Source organism: Acanthisitta chloris, unplaced genomic scaffold (genome assembly GCF_000695815.1).
Source record: "Acanthisitta chloris isolate BGI_N310 unplaced genomic scaffold, ASM69581v1 scaffold1562, whole genome shotgun sequence".
Lineage (NCBI taxonomy): Eukaryota > Metazoa > Chordata > Aves > Passeriformes > Acanthisittidae > Acanthisitta > Acanthisitta chloris.
Window position 1 is genome coordinate 172,893 of NW_008661987.1, and position 25,813 is coordinate 198,705.

The window sequence follows — 25,813 nt, forward strand, 5'->3', positions numbered from 1 at the left end:
ATTCTATGAAAATACAATGGGTTAGCAATAGTTTATTGCACATATTACAATGAGCAGTACAGTTGCTTTTGTTGGGGAAAAAGTTAGGCATCAGTCTGTGCCAGATATCTCCCTCAGATATTTTGGAGAAAACAAAACCAAAAAAATCAGAGATACAGTAACTTGCAACAATACAATATTCAAGAATCTCCACTTGATCTCTAATTTGACATCTACTACGACTGACAGGTATCAATTTCAGTTCCTTTAAAAAAAAATTCATCCACACCTAACTTCAGTTAGTTGTTCCAGTTGTTTTTAACACATATAGCACTATTCATGCATTTTCTTCTACTGATAGGAATTTTGACATTTGAAGGAGAAAAAATACTGGAGTTGGAATTCAACACATTCCACCAGTTCAGTAATAAATTTCACTGCTTTTTCTTTTCATCTAGACAGTCTTCCTTGATTATTTTAAGTGACTTTATATATCCTTTCATAAATAGTCTTATGTTTTCAGACATTTCTATTTCTTGGAGACATTGTTGCAACTATATTTTACATTCATAACAAGATATTAATTAAGTGGCTGAAATCATCTGCTGGATATATATCAACCTTGTTTTATACAGATGTTCTCTCAGCATTTGTGACTTTCACATAGTGCATAGAATCATATAATCACAGAGTATCCTGAGTTATAAAAGACTCACGAGGATCAACAAGTCCAAATCCTGACTCCACACAAGACTACCTAAAGTTATACCATATATTTAAGACTGTTGTCCAAACAGTACTTGAATACCTACAAGCTTGGGACCCTGACTACTTCCTTGGCAAGCTTGTTCCAGTGCTTGACCCCACTCTCAGTGAAGATACTAAGATCTAATCTGAACTTCACCTGATGCAGCTTCAAGCCATTCCCCTGTGTGTTATTACCAGACACCAGAGCAAAGAGATCAGCACCTCACTCTCCACTCCCGCTCTTGAGGGAATTACAGACAGCAGTGAGGGCACCCCTCAGTCTCCTTTGCTCAAAGTTAAACGTAGTATATTCAGCTGTTCCTCTTAAGTCATGCCCTCTAGTTCTTTCACCATCTTTGTTGCTCTCATGTGGACATATTCTTGTATTTTTATATGCCCTTACATTACTGACCCCAAAACTGCACAGAGTACTTGAGATGAGGCCACTCCAAAGCTGAGTATAGTGGAACAATCACTTCCTTTGACCACTTAGTTTTATTGTGCTTAGCACACCCTGGGATACAGTTGACCCTTTTGGTCAACATCTTACCTTTGGTCCACATCTTACCTTTGAAGATCCTTCCAAGTCCTCGGAAATCCATTTGGTCTGAACAGTTGAAGACCACTACGTATTTTCCAAGGCACCGTCCCATATCTTTGATGGTTTCAGTTTTTCCAGTTCCTGCAGGTCCCACAGGTGCTCCACCCATGTTCATGCCCAAAGCTTGAGCCAAAGTGATGTAACATCTAAAAGGCAACAATCATCACTTAATGGGCTGCAGTGCACAGTTTTCCATATAATGCCAGAGGAACTTACTCAAGTAAGGCCCGATTTAAGGAGAAAAGGAAAGGGTAGAAATTCCATGCCTCTAATTGAATTTAAATCAGAAAGGAGGAAAATATTTCACTCAGTGCAGGGAATATTAAGGTTCATCTCATTATACATAAGATGAAAGAACAGATAACCCTCAATAAACAGCAAACTGAAAGATCACAAGAGAAGAAAGCAGATACAGAGATGCTGCCTAACATTAGTTTGGTTAGCTTGGTTCCCAAGTTACTTTATCTGAAGCAGTTTCGAACTACATTATATTGTGGAGTACGGTAATGAAAGACAGATAACCTTTCCTTTCTCATCCACCTTTAAAATTTGATCACACAGTGCATCCCATTTCATAAATGAAACATCTAAGTGCAATGCACTAGAACACCAGCTAATAACTATATCTCAAGACTGGCTCTAGAATATTCTGTATGGAATAGTTTTTAAAAAAAACCAACACCAAAACCAAATAAACAAACAAAATGCCCTTATTTTGCCAATGACAGCTTATAAAGCATTCTTTGTGGTATTTGAGTTAGCTAGGTGGACCTCTCTGCTAATAGGACTGCAATTCTTTCAACATCCTTTTAGATGGAAGATCTCCAATCTATTACAGCTGAATAAAATTGTTTTTCCTTTCTCATATTCCTTAGCTGTTTTCATTAGCTTGCCTGTAAACACTTGCTTTTGTCCTGTATCTCTCTCCACATATTGTAGCTGTTGGGATATACCTGGTCCTCAGGTATACTAGCCACAAATACATAAGAATAAAGGTCACATACACCATGTATGTAGGGATCATGAGAGTATGTGGCAGAAATTATGCTGGAAGTTATTCATATTGCAAGGCATGGAAACAAAAATATTGAAGCATTCCATGTAAAATAATAGACTTTGACGAGACTGTGAAGGACAAACTCTGCAGAGATCAATTTTGCATCCAGTAGGAATGACTCAGTCGCTCTTGTAAAAGCCCAGGTTTAGCAGCAAAAGAATAAAGGAATAAAATTAGGTTTTTTCACCTGTCTGTAAGAGGCGTTATGACAAGCCTGTCAGTACAGCCCAAAAATTCATTCTGGTATGTGAAACTCACATCAGTGATCTTAATTGTCATTTTATCAGACTCTTCACTGAAATAAAATCTACACTGTTTCAGCCACTCAAAGTCCATAGGGCTCTTGATATGCATGCAACACTAAGAAAAGAGGGAAAACAAGGCTGTGGTATTCATGGTTAACATTTGCTTTTGCATTTATATTGTATCAGCTAAGTAGTATTGCAAAGCCAGCTCTGTAATCACAATGAAAGGTATAAAGAACAGTTAGTAACACAAGAATAGTGAAGACCCTATCTTGATTTTTACCACAAAAATTGATAGTGTTATTGCTGAAACCCATACAAAGGCAAAGGAATTTCCGGCTTTAGACACATGTGCCAAAATTCTAAATACAAATGAACAGTCCACAAGCCTCCAACAGGAGCCATTAAGTTCAGTTTAACCTTAAAACTGCCATTCCTTTCTGTCAGCCCTACCACTACCACCTCAGTTTTACATGAGTAGGCAGAATGTAATGTGGTAGTTGATTTTTAAAACTGCCGTAAGACTTGTATGACCTCATGCAAATTGGAAAACAAAAGGCATAAGACTTGTATGAAACCTCATGCAAATTGGAAAACAAAAGGCATTTCAAAACAGTATCATAGTGCAGACACTATTTAAGAAATTCAGCAGAGCTGAGAATATTTCAAAGTTGACATATTGAATATTTGAACAGGATTTTAAAAAATATCCTTTGGGTTGTGTCTAAAAATTACACTTTACAAAAAAATGATTATAACTAGGAACAAATGATTTCACAATGAAAAGATAGGTGTCTGCCTACCAGCAACAGGGTTAAAACTCAGTCATTCTTTTCTCAGACAGCTTAATTTTAGAATCAGATCCAGAACTTCCTATAGATAAAAGTGTATGCTAGCTTTAAGTTTGATTAAGCTAAATTTTCCTAATTTTAGCATCCTCTGTCAGCATGAGCATGTCAGCATAAGCAATAATTAGGTATGCTACTGAAACTATAAGAGAGGGGATAGCACCTTCAACCAACTTCAAACTTTTTCCTGTATTATAAATAATTATAATATTAAGACTTAATTACACACAATATAACTCTATATTCATTTTATTTACTCATGAAAACTCACAATGCAGTCCAGAGAAATGACAATTTTTTAATACTTACAAGACCATCAAAAATGTCCCTCTGATGCACATGAATGGTGATTAATGTCTCATATTTAACTCGCTCAACTGGACTAAGATCTTTTGTCGTCATATCTATCAGCATATTTAGAAGATCCAGGAAAAACTGGTTTGTTTTTTGCATAACTTTTTTATCATGCTTGGCATTAGTCAAAGCTTCTTCTGAGTCTCTTGTCCAAATCATTTGGATCCCCAACAACCCAACCTTAGAAAAGATAAAAGTATATGCTTCATAATCTATTCTCTTTCACCTAAAATGTACATTCACAGACAAACTAAAGGAATGGTTCTTCTACAATCTGCATAAAATTACCTTTCATGTATCCACACAAAGGTCATTCAACCTATGCATTTTTTGTGTGTCCCAACTCCATACACAAACACATAGTTAAGTCCACACTTCAGTCTTGTAGATGCTGTTTATGGCACATTGCTAATATAGCTGTTCAATATAATTTACAGCATATATATATAAATACTATATCCAATTAATATACTTCATATATATATAGTAACTAACCAGTGAATGATTAATGCTTCAATTGAAAATATTTTTTCAGCAATTCATAAATTCTTTATTCAGTCTCCAACAACATACCTTCAGTTTCAAATCTTGAGCAATATATAGTGTTATCCCTAATATATGAACAAACATACAATTTTACTACTTTTTCTTCAGTAGTCAAGTATTAAGATTGTAAAGAAATAGTATTAACTTCATTACACTAATTTCCTGCATTCAGCATTATTTTTAAACAAGAGCTTCAGGTTTGGTTTCAGATATGTGAAGTGCAACTTAAAAGCTGAGCTGATTAAGATAAATTTATATGTTAGTTTTGTATTTAAAACACCGGCTGCAACTTTTATTGCAAAGACAAGAAAAAATGTGATACATATCTGTGAATAATTCTTCATTAGTTTAAAAACTGTATTACCTGGGCTGGATAAGTAGAAAGAAATTCAGTAATCTGGAAACTCGTCTCCTGGATGTCTGCAGCTGCCTGGCGAATAACTTGATGCAGTGACAGCTGGGATTCCTTCAACAGAGAACTGAGCCAAACTTCCACACTACCTTCAGCCATTACAGGTCTAGACAGCTCTACAGTCTCACCCTCTCGTGAACTAATCGACAATATACGATCATATATCTAATGAAAGCAACGCAAAAACATTTTCGTTTTATAGATACATTGTTTACCTTTACAATATCTGTTGTATTTTCCTGCAATCATTCCATTAAACTTATTTAGGTAACTGATAAATTATACCAATTTGTTTAGTGAAATGTAAAAACCATTAAATCATTACTTTTGCCATAGAGAAAGGCCTTAAACAAAACACTCTCTTCTGGACAAGGAGATGCACCCCAATATATTGAGAACTCCTGAATTTCATGTACGTTTCAATGGCAATCCTGTGCAATGTGCTCTAGGATAGCCCTGCTTGAGCAGGGAGGTTGGACCAGATGACCCACTGTAGGTCCCTTCCAACCTTACCCATTCTGTGATTCTGTGACAACATCCAATTTCTGGTCACAATAAAGAAAACCTTCACCCATTACTGGTGGGTTAATATCGTAACAAAATTTACAGCCTTAAAATCAAAAATAATAGAAAGACAAAAGTTAAGGACCATGGGCAATCAAAGTAATTTCAAAATCATGGGAATGTATCTACTTTCTAAGAAAACATATACATACAAAGGGTAAAAAAATGTTGCTATCTGTTCTTGTAAAGGGTACCATGTCTGAAGGCATATTAAGGATAACTCAGAAATAGATGAGACAGTAGATACACTTCATACAATAAAAAAAAAAAAAAAAAAAGAATGGAGAAGTACAAAGACGGTCAATGTACAGATACAAATATTCTCCTAAAGAATCAGAAACTTATCTGAGAGGATGCTAGCCTACATTAAGCCACAGAAACCAATTCAGTAGATGGGCATTTTTTTCTGAAACCTATGCAGTGATGCAAATTGTTCTGCTACTCTATATAAAGTTTTACTATTATGTAAATAAGGATATGAAACTAAACCTTAAATGAAGAAAGCTTAATCAGCATCAAATAGTTGATGAAAATGGCAAAACATTCCTTATGGAGTCAGCTAGCTCTCTTATTTAACAGGTATATTGTTAATGTGAAGCAATGTAACACTGAGGTGTGGGCAATACATACCCTTTCATGGAACCTGACAGTTTTAATGTTGTCAAAGACATTCAGCAGATGTGCCTGTATATTGTGAGAGTCTGATGCCTGGCCAAGAATTTCCAAGAGAGCAGGATCTGACACAAAGAAGAATCGTGGAAACAGAAGGCGCTTTTTCTCCAAGTACCTGCATTTTTGGAAAAAAAAAATGGTGGAGAAGCTGGGAGATGGGAGATGATAAGTGAATTATGTTAATTTATACATCGTTTTCTCTTTAAAGGTGGCATTTCTCACAATTTATTATTCCAATTCTTAGCTGTGGCAATGACCATTTTTATCCACCATACCTTCATGTTATGCATCTGCATTAAAGCTACTTTCTTAGCATCAGAAATAACTTCACAGAAACCTTTTATTATTTGCTATAATCCAAACAACAACAGTAAAAAAAGGAAAGCAATTAAACAAAAAGAAGTTTTCACATGAAGTCTGTTACTTAGTATTTAGATCTCTCATGCTAAATTTCTCTCAGATTTGTGAAGGGTCTGAATAGGACATACAGATCCAGAGGGCCTTCTGGATTAGAACTAGGCTGAAACATGCTTTGGTTTCAACAGAGACTGACAGTGATTGACAGTTTAATCCCAAATCAAATATTTATCATTTCTAGCAATTTCTTTGGACGTGTTGCATTATCCTGCTAACCTGTTGTTCAGTACAACTCAACTTACATAGAATAAGAACATGATCTTTGCAAAATTCATGGGACAGGACTCATAGAATTGCTCTTTCCTTAGCTACACAACGCACAACCATCTGCCCAAGACTGTGGTCTTGTAGTAATCTTACCCTGTGAGTGATTTCTGACAAATTTCAAGCTGCTCCAGTAAATGTGGTAATAACTGTCCCATGATTTCATCTCCAACGCAGCACTGAACAACATTGGGTGTTTCATGAGCTTGGGTCATGATCCTCACCCAGGATTTATCAATGTTAGAGAAGCGCTTTGCTTCCTGTTGAAACATGACAATGAATGTGGAATAGAAGAGATGGAGGAAGGAAGAGAGAAAAGGTAAAAGGTGCTTTATTGCAAAATTAGCACCCAGTAATCTCACTGGTAATCTTCTCACTAGTCTTCTAGAAATTTTTCAGCTTAGAAAAACACAATTATTTCTGCTTACACAACACAGCTTATTTTATACTTGCCTGTCAACCCTGCTATCTACTTTCTCTTACAATCATTATTAGAGAAAAAGACAGAAAACTCATTATGCTTGAATTGAATGCTTCAAATCTGAAGAGGGTTTTTTTCTCAAAAACCAAAGTTAATTTTTAATATGAACACCTATGTAGTAAAGTTTAAGATAAGGATTAAGATAAGGACAACATGCTGACCATGAGCCAGCAGTGTGTCCTTGTGGCCAAGAAGGCTGGTGGAATCCTGGGATGCATCAGGAAGAGTATTGCCAGCAGGTCAAGGGAGGTGATCATGGTGCTCTATTTAGCCCTTATGAGGCCACAACTGGAGTACTGCATCCAGTTCTGGGCTACTCAGTACAAGAGAGACATGGACCTCCTAGAGCAGGTCATGCAGAGGGCAACAAAGATGATTAAGAGACTGGAGCATCTCTCTTACGAGGACAGGCTAAGGGAGCTTGGCCTGTTCAGCATCAAGAAAAGATGACTAAGAGGGACCTCCTCAATGTATATAAGCATCTGAAGGGGAGTTGCCAAGAAAACAAAGCCAGGCTCTTCTCAGTGGTGCCAAACAATAAGAAAAGATGCAATGGGCAGAAATGGATGCACAGACATTCCACCTGAATACAAAGAACTTCTTTAATGTGCGAGTGACCACACACTGGGACAGATTGCCCAAAGAGGTCACTGATTTCTCCCTCACTGGAGATATGCAAGAACCATCTGGACACAAACCCGTGCTACATGCTCTAGGATGATCCTGCTTAAACAGGGAGGTTTGACCAGATTTGTTTTGTTAAGTACTCAAAAAAACCAAAGTTTACATTACTGCATCAATTATGACATCACAATTAAGTTTTATTCTTAAAATGCAGATAACCAAACTGAAAAAAGGCACGTCTAAAAACCTTTGGAAGCTGCTTTGCTATGTCACCACCAACAAAAACAGCTTCTAAATAAATCCACAAGTTCTGCACAGTCAGCCAGTTCTCAATGATATCTGTAGTGTTGGAAAGATAGTGCACCCATTTCTGAATCTGTGTCTTGAAGGGTGTGTTGTGTCTGCAATAAAAAAAAAGACATTTGCTTTATTTCAAGAAAATAACAAAACTCTTGAAAAACAGCGTATTACTCACAAGGATGAGGAATAATTTTCCTGCTCTATCTTTTTCAAGTGAAAGGATAAAAATCTATACTCAATTCAGCTAGCTGGCAACTAATTCAAATCAGCTCCAACTTGGTGCTGAGTACACAAGGGGCATAGCACAGCTCTGACTCAACAGAAGCTGAATAGGAGAAAGATTTCTGTTTCACTCTAAGGTAAAGTGGTTTCAAAAAGTGACTATGCGACATCTTGAAAGCTGTAAGACAGAGTTCCTGAACTCTTGATTTTGAACATCTGCCTGATAATCAGGTTCTATGTTCCTTATCTATGTGCTCTGGCATGTGAAACCAGACAAACTGAAGCTCACTTTAACTGGAATTTTCATCACCTTTGGCATGAGGCAATGACCTATCACAGGGGCAGGGTAGCCATGCCTGTAATGCCTATAATATGCCTGCCACGACCAGGCAGTGTTCTCCTTTATGACCCCACTTTCTTGCATCGGTGAAAACTGTCCAGTTGTTTATTCAGGAAGTCTGAACTGCATCCACATGCTTTTGACAGATCTTACTGGAGGGATACACACAATAATAACTAGTCCATGAACAGCTCAAGGACAATCAAGCTCTTAAGTTTTATCTAGATGCTTATTTTCCTTCTCCTCTGTGATAATTGGTTTAATAAAACAAAGCCTTTTGCTAATATTTTGATCTCTCCCCCCATTCTCCCGCTCCCTTTCCTGTTACCTGTTGCTCATGAGAGAACCAAGAATCATCAAGCTGTCCTCCATGGCAGAAATTGTTTCTGATGTGCTGTCACCTCTTAAAAGAAGTTCCCCACGGGTTTTAAAGTTTGCGAAGATAAATGTTTTGTTATCCCATTCAGCTATCACTTGTTTTAACTTCTGCTCAATGTCTCTCTCCTTAACAGCACTGGTGCAGATATCCTTTCAAATAAATATGATGTTAGAACAAGCTATGAGTGCTTGAAGTCTCTGGTATACAAATCTAACTCTTATTTCCTTTAACCCTAAGTAATTCTGATGAGCAACTATTTACCAGCTGGAAAGATCTACAGCTACACAAACACCATAGCTAATAATCTGTATACGACATCACGATATGGTCAACTTTTGGAAGGAATGAAAGAATAACATCATGATTACTTTTCATATCTGTAATGTTGCAAAGCAAGGTACCCTCACAAATTAACTCCTGGGCCAAGCTGCATGATTAAAAATACAGGAGTTGGCACCACAACATATTTGTGTCACTATTTTATACAAAAAGCTGAAGTGATAGACCATTTCTCTGTTCTTTCTTTAGAAATATTTTGCTTTCCTTCTTGCTACTGTTACTCCTATACTATTCAAGCAGATTGTTTTGTGCCATGCATTCCTTTTTCTTTTTCCACAATACCTCTATTTCCTCTTTATATCTTAATAGTGGAACTTCCATTATACTCCTCAGTTTGAATGTTTCACTTTCCACATCAAATTTGTGTTCAGTGAGATCTGTAATCTGCTTCCAGTGCCGAGGCATCATTGCTTTACTTGACATGAGCTCAAGCAATGGGCAACATTCACTGAAGTCCTCAATGATCTTCTTTAGGTCAAAAAATGCCTGCCATTCCTTTACACCACGAGGAAGCTTACAGCACCTATGCAGAGATAATGCAAGCTTTTTCCAAAAGTTTCAAATATTCTTTCCTTAAAACTACAGTATATGGTTTTAACAGCAGAATATATGCTTTCCAAATCCAGGTGACCTGCAGTTTGAAGCTTCTGTACATGATTCTGAATGTGAGAAAATCTGTGCCCAGTCTATTTCAATGACTGTTAGTTGGGCAGGCACCTACAGGCTCCACTTAAGCAGCGTAGCTGCATAGTTCTAACACCCTCTTGTCCAGGTGATCTTCAAGACCAATGAAGCTGCTTTGCATCTTGATTTCACCTTTTGGTGAGGCTCATGATATGCACTGCTCTGTGCTCTAGAAAAACCCTATTCCTCAGAACATGCTGGTTTAATTCTTTAAATTATCTGATTCCTAGATTAAAAGTTCAGCTTCTATGTACGCAATGTATCCCATTTTGTCGGAAAACTATTCAGCAATTCTCTAACTTGCCTTAGACATCTAGGGTAAATCTGCCTCTCGTGAATAATAGTATTACAACAAACAAGTGGAATTTCCCTTCATGAACAAAATAAATAACAATTTTAGCATATATTCCAAACTTCTTTTAAAGGTTAGCCAAGAAGCTTTCTAATTAACAATAATCCTCAACATTTAGAATCTAACCTGACTCCTTTATTTCATGAAATTGGTAATGGATATATTTTTCAATTAAAATTCACATTTTTCATATTTCATTGAACAAATACATGCTCAGATGTGATTATTAGTGCTGACCACTTATAATCATATTTAAGGAGTAACAAAAGTACTTTAAGCATCTTTGCCGCAGCAACAGTTTCTCACCTGTTCTGAAACTCCAGAAGTTCACTGTTTATTTTTTCAGTGTCTAATTCTGACCAAAGAATATCATAGTAGCCACTGATTGTGTCAATGACAGTGTTATATAGATTATAGAGTTTCTGTAACAGATTCAGTTGCTTCTTTATTTCAAGCAGTTGAGGATACTGAGTAACCGGCAAACCAAAAAGATCCTCCCCTCCTGTGTAAGTAATATATTTCCGAAAAAGATTATCAAATCGATTCTAAGAAAGAAAAAGAAAAAAATATTAAATTAAATAAAATTAAATAATTCAAGATTCAAGATCTGGCATTATGCTTAGAGCTGCATTAGAGATTAAAATCGAGGAAATATTAGAAAGAGATACAGACATAATAACAGCTTACACTGTCAACAGTTTTGTCAGCAATTTTCATGAGAAAAGTAACTTTTAGCTAGCTTGGAGGCATATCTTTGAATTTGACAGGAAAGCCATTTACTTCATGCAGCACTGTGACAGAACAATAAATGCTAAGATTGCACTTGAAAGAGGTGGAGCATGACATGCAAAACTAAGAAAGGTGGATGTAGCAAATTCTACCTTTTTATTTAAGGGTTGAAGAATTACTACCATTAAAGCAGCAAAGAAAGACATAATTGATTTGCCACTTGCAATATAACTGAGAGAACATAGTAGGAAGTCAAATGATTAGCACTATAGGAAAAAGAAAGCCATTAGAAGTCATCATTGCAGGAACAGATATTAAACATGGTACAAAGAAACATTTCATCAGGGAAAATTGGCAGTTTAAATGGAAACCTTTAATTCCACAAAAAAAAAAATTGAACCAAACAAAAGCAATAAAAAATAAACACAGTAATGAACACAAGAATAGCCTATAGCCAAATACATTTAACTTGAGAGTAGGCTTCCATGAGGACATTTTAATCTAGTAATTATTACTCATTATCTGTGCAGCCTTTCTTTTAACTCCTAAAAAAATCTAGATTTAAACTGCATTCCTTGCAAATGCATAGAAAAACTCCAACTTAGCTGTCATTAAGTTAAAACAGACTTTGCCAAATCAGTAACCCTATGTATCAATGAAAATTATTTCAACTACCATGATTCATTCTCAGTCTTTAGGTGTTAGCTTACTTGCAATAAGTGTTGTGTCTTAGAATTAACAGTACCTGAAACATAGTAAGCCTGTCACTGGCTTCCTGAGGCTTCAAACCAACCACCATTGGCCCATTCTAAAAAACAAAACAAAACAAACAAAAAACTAAACAACAACATAAAAAGAAGTGAATTTTGAGGGTGAAAATAGCTACAGCTTGTTTCTTATCAAAATTTTCTAAATGTTAAACTCAAACATTTTTGCAGCCTCAGGATTCCCTCCCTGCATCAGATAACAACTGAACAAAGAGATCACAGTTGCCTACTAGAACAAGTACTTTCTCTAAAAAGACAGTAAAAAAAAAAAAAAAAAGCAGGCAATTAATTGTCTTTTTAATGCAGAAGTTTTCATTATAGTGTAAAAGCTAGGCAATCATAGCTCCTTCTTCAAGTAAAAATCAGCATTACTTGAATGATGATATAAGACTAGTTCAGCTTCATTTATTTATAATTTAATGAGAAAGAATATAAGAGCTGAAGTCATTTGTACTTATATTCAGCACCAGAAAATGCTTCTTACATTACAGCATAATTTTTCAGTAATCCAAGTCTTCACATTTGCTCATGCTAACTAGGTTTTTATCATAAACCTTAAAATCTCGAGTGTTAATCTCTAAGAACTGATTACCAGCATTACATACGTCAGTCACGAAAACATAACCAAAGCCTGCCCTGCACTGAAACTCAAATACCATATTAACAATAATAGACATATTCAACAGTACAGGCCCATCCCATTAATTACTCAACACCAAAATCTTTCCATGCACCCACTGCTCCTCAAAAACTCCCCGAATACTATCAAACACAAATGCTTGCCTGATGATAATCTGAATAGAACTGTGCACAGTCTTCAGTAAAAGTCTTCACAGAACTTATAAGCTCTCCTCTGAAGTTTGGCTGCAAAGCAACAAGCTCATTCTGTACTTCCTTTGCACGGATTAGCAGTTTTTCCCAAGTGTAGTGCAAAGTGTCCACTTTCTCTGTCTCTTCCTTGGCAACAAGTAAATCATAGTTGTTCAACATAGCATAGGATTCCTGTCAGAAGGTTGGATCAAGATATAGAAAATGGTAACTTAACTTTGTATACAAATATGTGTGCTAACATTTTCAATTTTTAAGGAGAGAGAATGATTTCCTACTAAAAGAAAATCTGTTCTTTATGCATACCCATTATCACAATCTGGCAAACAAATACCGAACTGGAAGAAACACCAGAATTGTATTTTCTCAGAACACTGATTTCCACTTGAACCACCAACATATGAACACTCCACATACTGAAACCCTTAGTCAAGTTTCACAAAAACAGAACTGAAATTCATTTACTGTAATTCATTTACTGTAAATTCATTTACTCCTCAGGATAGGGTAGCAATGAATTTGTAGTGTAACAGTTTCATCTCAAAATTTTTGTATGAAGTGTAATTATTTCCATTTATGTTTTCCAGTTTAATCAAATTGCAGGCATATTGCAAAAATGGAAACACAACTATCTGTCTGCTATGCCACTATGTGGGAAACATGTCCACCTCCCTTTCATAAGCCTGAGGCATTACTCCTTGTGCCTAGGGACTCAAGGCTCCTGCATGCAGATTGGAAGCTTAGGAATCCTTGGCTACCATGGCTTTTGGATAGGTCGTAGCAGGAACTTGCAAAATGTCATCTCTTAAGAGATCTCATTATCTATGACAATTTCACAGGTGGTTATAGTTGCAGATATGATTTGCTTCTCACCATAAACTACTTGTGATATTTTCGCTCGTTCTACAAAACTAGGGAGACCCTCACAGCTTCTAAGGCTGAGAGAGACACTCAATCTTCACAAAAATATGGAAGGGTTCCACACTAACTTCCATTATTTGCACGAGTACATGCTACATTTCATAATTTACCTCAGCTCAAAAAAAAAAAATCAGAAAACACAGGTGAAAGACATCTGTCTGACAGCAAATACTGTTTTCATCTCCAAAACAGAATATTAGTCAATATTTGGTAGATATGAATTCTATGTTAAGTTACTTGAAAACAATGAGGACACAAACCTGATAATAAAATTATAAGTAATCAGGAATCATGAATATGTCTTAGGTAAAAAGAATTCTACTGAATATCTTATCAGTGGTGTGTTTTGCCAAACTACAGCATTCTTAAATGCATACTCTGGTCAGGAATACAGAGAAACCATCACCACCTGTTTTTAATTCTGCCATTTGACAGATGTACAATAAATGTATTCTAGCATAGTGTCTTTAAGGAAGTCAATTGTTTATGTTTATTTCAACCTATGATATAGCTGATTAAAGCAATCACTCTCACACATTCTTGTATAATCTGCCTAGTATTTTTTCCTCCTTTGTAGGCTAAGCTAAAAAAAAACATTAGCATAAACTCATTCCTTCTCATACAGACTTCTTCCACAAAGTACAAAAAGCTTTCTTGTATTAAATATCTGTGTTCTCATCTTCTTCTCACCTACATCTCTATTTCTGTAATGTTCACTACACCATCTCTCACCTCAGTAAGTTTATGTTTGTCCAAATCAGAATTTCACACAAAGAGGTTTGCAGAAACACAACAGGTCTGTCACACAACATTTAACACATATTAAATCACACCTTTTCAAAGTGCACTGTTAAGCTTTAGCCCAGAAAATAACTGCTCTGTTGAAGCAGTACCCATACATGCACCATTCCCATTAGCTACCTCAATGGGCCCAATTCGAGAGTCTATGGAGATCTGTAGTTCTCTGATCTCTTTTAAAGCTGACATGGCTATTCTGATATCATCCAGGTCTGTGATGCTGCGATTTAGCTTCTTGCCAGTTTCCTCTATAAAAGTCAAAATTGTTTCCATCTCTGTTCGGTACTTCTTATTACAATGACACCCCAGCAAAGTCATCCAGGCTTTGGTTTCTGATTTTAGTGCTAGCTTCAGATCAGCTAAAACATTGAACAATTAATAGATATTAGACATTGTAGATATTTTTTAAGATTCGCCTACTGGAAAGATGAGGCTGGAGTCCATACTTGTCATCTTGTTCATAGTTCATATATTACAAACTTCTGTCCTATACATCACTAACAAATTGGTTAATATTCTCATCTCAGATAGTTTTTAAGATTCACCTACTGGAAAGATGAGGCTGAGTCCATACTTGTCATCTTGTTCATATATCATTATACAAACTTCTGTCCTATACATCACTAACAAATTGGTTAATATTCTCATCTAAGTCTAAAAATGAATCTTTAAAAAAAAACAATGGGAGGGGGGAAGTAAGAGTATGATTATGAAAGCTGAAGAAACAGAAAATTTGATATGACATCTAATTAAACCAAATGGTCCATCAAGCACTTAATTTTTATATGTTTTATCTGTAGCATCAGTGGAACCAAGTAACTGTTAAATAGAAGGCTTTTCAGCTGTCTCACTGCATGCAGCCAGGCAAGGAGAAAAGCAACATAAGCTTATCATCTTAGTCTCATGAAGTACATACCCTTGAGAATCAGTGACAGAAGGATAGGCCCATCCACCCCATAAGTGTGCAGAAGTATCCTGGTGGGGGAAGAATCTCCAGCTGAGCCTCACAGATATCCTTGTGTTAGTGTTTTGTTTGCATGCATTTACAGCCAAAACAGCAAACAGGCATTCTCTCTCTTTCTACTTTCTATTTTAACCTAGTTCGCTCATCCAAAACTAAGCAGCATCCCTCCTTCCTACCAGGGTCAGAAAGTATGTAAGTCTAAAGAGAAGTGGAAAGCTGAACTCTACCAGTGTACAGTGCAATAGCTCCCACACAGATGTATTCAGGCTCAGAATTGATTTTCAGCTCCAAGTCTTGGAAATACAGAATTTCAGACTCAAATTCAGAGAGTAATGGGTTTCCCATCATTAGTTTGTCAATGGCTTCCTCCTTGTCCCTCTGCCATATATGGTGATAACAACTAAAACTTTCCAAAGCTGCAAGAACCTCCTGAAAGACATTGGAAATTCAAAGAAAGATTCTCAGCATCACATGCATAGCATACATATAATTTCTTAGCAGCTGCTTATTAGAATACATTAAGAACTCCATAGTGGAGCAGGTTGCATCACCTCACTAAACAGAAGGCTGCTGGTAAATTTATGCTAAAGCAAGTTCCATTAGCAATCACAAGCTGTGCCAGGAACTGTATGCTAATCACATTCAATTTGTCAGATCAGTTACAGCATTTTCCAATTAAGTGATTCTTCAGTCAATAGAATCATAGGAATCAGTGGGAAATAAAACACTCCATGAAGACTATCATACAGTGCAATTGTCCTTCCCTACCATTTACTGGACTAGGAACTGAAACCTAAGCTCACAGGCCCAACCTAACAAACACAATTCATCCTTAAATAATGAAACTATGAGACAAGTTTCCTTTAACATTCATTTCTACACTCAATTCAGGTCTCTTTGATTTCAATATTATTTAAGAAGAGTGCAACAGAATTATTTTTCTGGTTCTCAGGAGTTCAGAAATACGTCAGAAAAAGTTAAATCATCATCACTGCAGCTAATTAAACAACTAAATGAGAGGTCACTGCTATGAGAGATAATCCACATCTTGACTTACGATATATATAGTGCTTGCAGACATTTAAGCCTGGCTAACTGATAAAATTTCCAATTACAAAATATTGAGCATCAAAATACCAAGGTAAGTATTCACCATTATCAACTATACCTTAGTTTTCAGCACAAGCCTATATGTCACTGTGCCAGTTATGCTTCAGTACCACTGAAGTTACAAGGCTCTGAGTCAAATATTTACACCTGGCAAGACTCATAAGGTTGTACCAGCCCCAGGAGGAACCGATGCAGAGTTCCCCAAGGAAATACCGGTTCAACACCTACAGTTTACTAACGAGTGCATAGAATAAGAAAACGGCAAGGAAATTATGTATATCCCTTAAGCTAAATTCTAACCTCCACTAGCAAATCCTATGCAGCAAATGTCAAGCTGACAGCCAGTTTCCTTCCAAAACCTCCATGAACTCTTCATAATGGGCAGAAATCATGCTGGCTTCATTAGAATTTCTATGTGAGTAAAACTGTATTTAGCACATTCGTACCATTACTACCAGCTGTATATTAAGTGCACACAACTCAACTATGCCTAGAGTTTTTTATGATGTTTTAATTTATATAATATTCAAAACCTCAAATTTTGGAACAGAGTACACCAAGTCCATGTTACACTTTTAAAGCACACTTGCAAATTTGCAGCCACATGTTTTCCATCCACCATCCCACACTTTTTCAGTATTATGTTTAATCACAGCTTTAAATGCCTACCCTTATTACCCAAGGATATTAGAAGTATTACTTCACTATCCCTTGGATAGTGATATTAAATTAACATCTCAATTGTCTTACTCTTTTTGTAGAATTGATGGCACTGCTGAGTAAAGATACTAATTTAATAATTTCTTTGTTCTCTGAAATACTCTTGAAGTAGTTCCGGCTTTGCACTGGATCAGACGAACTGAGAGATGCTGCATCTGACACACTATCTATAAAAGCAGATTCAAATACAAAAGCAGTTTTAGGATAGACATACTGTTCAGGGCAAGTAGATTTTTGTCTTATAGACAAAAACTAATGGCATGTTTTTCAATGAGCATGCATTTTAAAGTTAGGTGTTCTTATTAATCATAAAGGCAACTAGACACCTAGATGGCCAATTTAATTGCTAACAATTCATAAACCTCTCCATTTTAGGAAAATTGCTTCATCTAGGTGCTCTGTCAAACTGGGAAAAAGTTCCACTCTGATCTTTCAAATATCATACTTTCTTTTCTCATTCCTCCACAAGGTTTATCCTGTATACTTCACCTAAGTGATTTATTTATATATCCACATTGAGCAAATCCAAAAATATTATTTTCTGAAACACCCGAAAAACTGGCAATTTGAAATATAAATTAACATTAAATCTGAGAAGATGGTCACAGCTAGTCCCCAGAAAGAACAAAAGTTAGCAAATACCCAAAAGATTGAGCTTGCCATCATTTCTTGTTTCATCTCAAGCAGGAGAAATTCTTAGTTTTGAAATAATTTAATTTCTTAAACAGTTCAAGTATTCAGTATTACTGTCCTACTTTTCAGGTGTATAAGAGAGAGCTAACCTAAAAAGACTGAATTTTAAGTACCTCAAGTACAAAGTAGAACAATTAATTTGGTTTGATTTTAAGCCATTTCAGAGAAAAAAAATAAACAGCAACCAAAGATACCATCTTAGAGTTCCTTGAATTAATGCCTTTAATTACTAAATTCAATGTCTGAGCACAAAACAAATTAAGTAAAAATCCTGTTAGAAGTTCTAGTATCTTGAGTTCTTCCAGCTGTCTCTCCACCATACTGCAATTTTTACAGACATTTCTATGCAATATCAGATTTTGTTTAAGTTCAATTTACCCTTCTTAAAGGAATATCAGCACAATTTCTCAGATGCTATTTGAGCATGCCAAGTTACAAACCACAATGGCAAATCATTGAAAGGTCTTTTGTGTGGTAATAGTGACTAGAATTTCTTTCCAAACTCATCCACAATTTCTACTATGCTGCTCATGCTGGTACCCTAACAGCTTTCACATGCTGCAGGTGAAACTCAAAGCAGTACAACTCTTCAAGAAGTACAAAAAATCCCCTTACTCAAATCCACACAAAGACAAGTGGCAAGCCTGGCTTCTAAGCACAAAGAGAACTTCTGGCATTGTTATTATATCTTGTTTCTTCTCTGAGGCAGTTTAAAATCCGTGAGGTAGTTTAAAATCAATGAAGTCTTTACCATTTTTTAATGTATTTTGTAATTAAGATCCTTTAACACATTCTGTATAAATCACATTTATCTAACATTCAAATTTAGTGATCTCAGAGTTTATCATTACCATGGAAGTTTTTCTTTCCAGGCTCTTTCATTCCATCATCAGAATCACTGTCTCTGCTCTCACACCGCAACAGAGCAACTTTTCTCTCTAACATTTTCTTCTGGGGAAGAAATAAATTTTATTTTCTATTTGCAGCAGTTTTGAAACATTAGCTTTAAGTAAGGCTGTTAAAGACACAAACCTTGGATATTCTCTCCTTACTCCACTGTCCAACTCCTTTCATTACTTTCACAATACTATCTACAGCTTTATTAAGCGTCTGCTGTACCTCATCCAAAGAGGGCGTCATGATGATATTAGGGATAGATAGAGTAATACTAGTCCTAATTATAGGATGAACACCTTTTTTCTGATTAGAAGCACTGTGATTTTCTAAATGGGAGACAAAAATGAAAGAAAAAAACGTTGTTTGCATTTTTTTAGCACTTCAAACTAGGCGTTGTATTGATATAAACCAATGTATATCCTAGTGCTGACTATTGAGTAAAATTTCTTAAGGGAAAAAAGATTCCTAAGTAATTTTAAAGATGTATTTCTAAACTCTATAGAAGCACAAGTGAAAACTTAGTGCCATGGTATTTCTCTCCATGTAGCTCCTTTTCAACTTGTTCTGTGCAGCTGAACTCTGTTTAGCAGAAAATCATGTTATCTGGTTTGTGCTCCAAGTCAGCCTATTAAATTGGGCACAAAACCTCCTTAGAATCTCATAATATTCTATGCCTTATATGCTATAGAGACCAAACACAATACAATGAAACACTTCAGAAGAGTTTTCCATCACAATGTATAGAAATACTGGAAAGCAATCAATAAGAGAAAGAGAACACACCTCTTTCTCTAGTGTTTTGTTCTCATAGTTTTATGTAAAAGCCAAGGTCAAACAGGTAACCACTTATCAAGTCCAACTCCAAATATACTATCCAGCTTCAGAACAGTACAGTCAGGCATCACAATGACACATTCCTACTTTCACAGGAAAAAATATTCCTTTGGAAACACACCATTTTATGAATTGTAATTTAACAAGATAGCTTTGTTTTCCCCTCTTATACATTTGCAACAGGTTTTTTATGTAGTTACAGATACTGCATTTATGGATTTCTTTTTATAGCCTAAGAAAGCAATGTACTGCAATGTGGTCACCTAGGAAGCTGACTGTGGAAGATGCATGAATGCGCTTGCGTATGGTCTCCAATGTGTTTCGAGTGACTTTCAGAAGGGCATCAATATTACGATTATTGAAGTAAGAAAGCAGTTCATTGGCTTCTTCCTCTAACTTTTCCAAATCCATTCTCTTCCTCTTTTCTGCAGGAGACAAGCCAGCCCATATCTCACTGGAATTGTGGGGGGAAGCCAATCTTTTTGATCTGCTTTCCTCTTCTGTTGCTAAAACATCATAAATCTAGTTAGTTAAATTGACTTAAGGGACTTGAAAACATAAGCAAGCAACACCTCTACAGGTGCCAGAAATATTCTTAAATTTCTAAGAAGTGCAGTTACTCATCTGCAATCTGTACCTCAATGTAATAGTCCTTTTACTCCTATCCACCTTCTCTGCTCTGTAAAAACTGGCATGATCATCACTAAAATTTAGATACTATTTCTTATATATGTTTCTTACAGTCTTTCTCTAGGCAGTCCAGCAATTAACCAAGGCCTGTAAGTACCTGCTTCTATGGCATTAACACTTCAGTGTGCAAGTTAGATTAATCATATTGACCTAACTGCGGATTGATATATGATTGTTAGATGATCTGTTATCCAGGAAAATTCAAACAAAAGTCTTTAGGCATTAGATATTCTTCAATATTTCAGTCAGCTAAGCTACAATATCCCCCAACACATACTCTGATCATGAAAAAGAATCATAAGAATTGAGCTACAATACAATCTTCTTACCTGTATTTTTGAACTTTCTTTCACCACTAGGTACAAATGACTTCTCATCTTCTTTACTGACCTGTACCTCAGTGTCAAGTAACATGTTAATCAGATCATTAGCAGCATCTTCTACCAGTGAACTTTTTAAATGTAAAGTCCCAGAACCTTTTATACAGAGCTCCTGTTATCAAACCAAAACAAAGATATGTTCTGATCTTCACAGTTCTCATATCAATTTCACAGCCACAGCAGACTCTATTAACACAAATGTCAAGGCCTAAGACTTGTGAAAAACAGGATCAATACACAACATTAGTTTTAAATTGGTTTGTTCCAAACTATTTAGTGTTGGAGTCTTTGTTGTGCCAAATAAGGCATCATAAATGTCTTTCAAAATTGCTGTGGCTTGTTTCCTAAATCACATGATTCATCCATTGTTAATATCATGAGTCACCATTTATAAAGCCTAGTTCCACTAAAAGGCTCCCAAAAGCAAGTGCTTCTTAATTTTGTTAACTCCAAAGTAGATGTGAAAGATTTAACATTTGTTTTAATCATTGCCATTTTACATTAATGGGCTATAGCATTTAGTGCTACAAGAGACCAGGAATGGGGATTACCTACATGATTTTCTAAAATCTTTTCCAAAGAAAAGTTTATTTCAGGAGAAAACATATTAGACATTATAACCTAAAATGGCAGATATCTCACTATTGCCTCATAAAATCATTTGATTTTATTATGACCTTAATCAACTTTCTACCTAACAGTTTACATGCTTACAGTTAATTATCCTCAACATAAAAGTATTTTGATGGGGTACAGGAAGGGGCTCTTCCCAAACCACCTTCACCCAGGTGTGTATATTTTGCACATCCCATTACCAACAAAGATATCCAGTACACAATCATTTCCATAGCATTTACTCTCCTCAGACATTAGATGGGGAATTCCCTTATTTAGAGACACGAACAGGGAACATTGACAAAAAAAGATACTGTCACGGTGGTAAAACATTTGAGTGATATCAAAGCTTAAAAGAAATATCATACAGTAGTTGGCATAACATTAATGAGCTCAGAAAACAACACCTCAACTCAGACCTCTTTAGATTTGGTACTTTTATTCCCTTTTTAAGGTCCCAGAGTAGCAGGCAAGGATTTCCATGCATGCTTCATTAATTCTGCACTCAGAATTTTTATCTCATAAAAAAGAAAAATATCTTAATTCAAAGTCATCAAACTCTTCTTTACGAAACTTTTATCTAATAACCTTAGTCTTTTGGAGAAATTCCTCACAGCTCAGTGGTTCATCTTCTGGCAACTTACAGAGTGGCACTCTACTCATTTCTTGAAGGACAGCATCAATACGAAATTCAACCAAGTCATTCACTTGATCAAGCAGTAACTCCAGCCCAGCTTTTGAAGCAAACAGAAGATTAGAAGTTCAAAACAATAGTCCTTGCAGAGTCCTGTTAAAATTTTTACGTCAACAAACTATCATATTGAATCCTAGAATCATAGAATCAACCGGGTTGGAAGAGACCTCAAAGATCATCGAGTCCAACCTTACCACACATTGCATGACTTCTACACTTTAACCAGTTTACTGCAAACATCTAAACTTTTATGGCAAGCTTCACCACAGAAATCATAATTAAGTTTTGCATAACATATACTTATGTAGCATATGTTATCTATATACTAAAAGGTAACTACATTATTATAGAAATATAATCTATTGTATAATATATTAACTTTCAGTATATGTATTTCAAAGACAAAGATATTAACATTTAATTGAGCTCCAAGAATATTTCACCTTTTCCTATAGCTTGAACTAGTTACTACTTGGGGAATCTACTAGCAACAGAAACTTTTGGCAAATAAAACATCTATGCCACAAACAAATGTCAGACACTAAGGAATAGTTAACAGAAAAGAATCACTAGAATTTTCACAGTTTAATAGCAATCTGCATTCAATGCTGAAATCGAAAAAGCAGCAAGGTGCCTGTTCCGGACTCAAACTACTTCTATTATTCAAAATTAAATTGAGCATAATGTCAGGTTAGCATCCAAAATGCATTTCAATTTGCCTTTTCAGCTAAAGAAAATTCCTATGTACATAATTTCAAAAAACAAAATCTGTTTGATGTAGTAATTAAGGTTAAGCAAAAGGAATTTGGTATCTTGAGAAACAATATGCATCTCAGTGCAATCTTGTGATAATCTTTTGAAAGGGCTATAAGCTCATTTGTTTTCTAAAGCTGTTGTCCGAGATGAGTGTACATTAGTTTTAGAGACTGATGTTAAAAAAGAAAAAAATATTTAGATGAAGTGCTATTGACCAATAACAGTGCCAACAGAGTCAAGATATTATTCCCTGAGAAGTTGCTTTGTAAATTATAGAAATAAAAAAAGGCAAGACTAGGAAAAGTCTGAAACCTAGGAGCTCTTTTAAAAAGTAGCTATCATTCTTTGCATTCAGCATACAATCGACCTTTCGCACACTACTTGATGCTAGCTGCCATCCTTAACTGCCATCCCAACCATGTTTGTAAAAATTTGACGAACATGAAAAAAAAAAAGGTGGCATTACAAAACAGTGGTTTCATGAAATACAGGATAGGTGAAAATTCTAAGATTTCTTTCATGTATAAACCAATTAAGTGCAAATCATATAAAGGACAGTAAGCTTAATAATATAACTTGCATTTGTATAGGAAGAAATAATCAGAAGTTAATGGAAGGAGCCAAGTGACCTACCTAGCTTGTAAAACACCTTGTTAATGTATTTCTCAATCTCCAAGGATGTCCAGGTCAGTAACATTAGACCTGGCTGGATAGCATCATCTACATTTGCTAATCGAGGAGCCATCAGTTGTTCAATAGGGTGTTGTATTTTCAGTTTAATTCTTTTATATTCTGCCAGCATCACCTGAAATAAACAGTGAATTAAAACATTAGTTAATATACACTGATTTGAACCTCTTCACATACACATATGTATGATAAGTTAAACTAAGAATATTCATATGAAAGTACATTACTGGAATTCTTACGAAGTTATAATTAATTGCTTGGTAACGGTTTTCAGTATTTCTAGCAGAAGTTCACTATTCATTGCTCTTTATATTAAGGCAATGAAAATCACTCTTTGTAGATTGATTGCACTGGTTTTGGTTGGGATGGATTTAATTTCTTTCAGAGTGTTTCACATGATGCAATATTTTATATTTGTGACCAAACCACCATTAGTAAGACTCCAATACTTTGGCTATTGCTAAACAGTGCTTGTACAGCTTTCCTCCTTCTCACACTGCCCTGCTAGTGACTGAGGACACACAAGAAGCTGGGATGGAACACTGACAGGACAGCTGACTAAAGGGATATCTTGTACCTGTGGAATTATGTTCTAAAATAAAAGCTGTGGCAAGAAGGAGGGAAGGGGACATTCAGAGCTGTTTATTTTCCCAAGTAGCTACGATACTGCCTTTCTTTCCTGGAGATAGTTAAACACCGATCTGCATGTGGGAAGAAATAAATTAATTCCTTATTTTGCTTTCCTTGTGCATGCAGTTTTTGCTTTCCTTATTAAACTGTCTTTATATTAACTCACATGTTTTCTCTTTTAACCTTCAGATTCTCTCCCCATCTCACCGAGGGGAGTAAGGGAGCACCTCTGTGACCTTTGCCTGCCCACTGGGATTAAACCACATCATAGAAAAAGTTTGCAAATTTCAGTCTCTAAATGGGTGTTACAGAAGACAAAAGACAAAAGGAAAAAGTGCATCAAAGTGAACTTTTTCAGCAGTTCTAATAACACCAGCCTTACTAGAATTTTAATATTGTATTGGCTTTCCAATGCATCTTTAATCCACTGATCCAGTTTCACATGCCTTGCAATAACTTTATGACTTTATATGTTTTTGTTTGGTTGGCTGGTTGGCTAGTTATCTTTCATTTCAGAATCAAGTAGTCCTTGGAAGCTACAGGTTCCTGGACACCTATCCCTGAATAATCATCTTGAGTCATGAGGAACCTTGTCTATTCATAGTCAGACAAAATGATCCAAAGGATTTAAAAAAGAGAACCTTGAGAGAATTTTGGCTTCTCTTTTTCAAACTGTTCCACAGACAACTGTGTAAAACACTGGTGCTGGAACAAAGCTGCTACTTGTTGGATGCTTTACACCTTTTTAAAGGCATATCACCTGTTCCTCCCTCCCAGCTATCCTCTCAAAACAAAGTCTGCCCAATGCTGACTTCATTATTGGATGAGAGATAAATTGCTTATCACTCAGAAAGCAGGCAACAGCACAGGGCATCTTGTAAGCCTCCTTTCCCCTCCCAGCCACATTTCTCTCCAAGCTCTGTAGAGCTTCCCTAAACCCATGCATCTGAGAAGTGACTTCACAGAAAACATGAAGCCAAGAAATTGTTTTTTAAAGTGCCTCAAGACAGTCATACAAATAAAATAAAATAGATGTAGCAAAGTTTTCTTAGTGCATAGTAGCTGACTTTCATTTTTCCTCTTGCATATGTAAAGAACCTAGATAACATAACATACACAACATTTACAAGAAATGACTAAAATGAACCTACGTGCAAATTGTTGACAATCTTCTTATACCAGTCTTTCTGCTGTTGAATAATACTTGCAAATGGTGGGATTTCAAGGCGCATATGAGCCATGCAAACAGTTTCTCTGATTAAAGTTAATATTCGAGGGTCAAAATTCACAAATAATTCTCCTGTTTCTGGAGCTTTTACCAAGAGAGTTGCCTGAAGTCCTCTTTTAGCTAATTCTATCTGCAGGAAACAAAGTCATTAGTCCTGATCAGACAAGACACTACAATAAGATACTTTGATTTGCACATAAATATCACTTCGCCATATACTAAAATCAAGTATTGCTGACAATAAAGATTTATATGGTATGAATCCACAAGGAAAATTTATTAACACGATCTGCATGTACCCAAATGCTTAACAATTGAACTGCTCTTTATCTGACAGGTACTTTTCTGTTAATTCTTGGATATCATAAGCTGCATTCCACAGTCCAACATCGAAATTGGAACTGTGTAGTAGAAGCTACAGTCCTATTTCTCTTGCATTTGT

At 35.8% G+C, this 25,813-nt stretch overlaps 1 protein-coding gene across 1 annotated transcript in view; it reads right to left on the minus strand.

Annotated features, from left to right (window-relative positions):
- The window catches only part of LOC103798160 (dynein heavy chain 5, axonemal-like), a gene marked incomplete at its 5' end in the record, with an annotated part of 107,827 nt that overhangs the window by 60,393 nt on the left and 21,621 nt on the right, over nt 1-25,813 (minus strand). Inside the window, 22 exon segments of the mRNA XM_009070408.1 lie at nt 1,295-1,473; nt 2,572-2,744; nt 3,787-4,011; nt 4,742-4,954; nt 5,984-6,140; nt 6,803-6,966; nt 8,059-8,212; nt 9,002-9,201; nt 9,674-9,914; nt 10,734-10,972; nt 11,902-11,964; nt 12,707-12,925; nt 14,594-14,829; nt 15,662-15,863; nt 17,295-17,419; nt 18,809-18,908; nt 18,990-19,180; nt 19,952-20,194; nt 20,708-20,870; nt 21,962-22,107; nt 23,457-23,628; nt 25,295-25,501. Coding sequence (XP_009068656.1) covers nt 1,295-1,473; nt 2,572-2,744; nt 3,787-4,011; nt 4,742-4,954; nt 5,984-6,140; nt 6,803-6,966; nt 8,059-8,212; nt 9,002-9,201; nt 9,674-9,914; nt 10,734-10,972; nt 11,902-11,964; nt 12,707-12,925; nt 14,594-14,829; nt 15,662-15,863; nt 17,295-17,419; nt 18,809-18,908; nt 18,990-19,180; nt 19,952-20,194; nt 20,708-20,870; nt 21,962-22,107; nt 23,457-23,628; nt 25,295-25,501 — 4,012 coding nt within the window.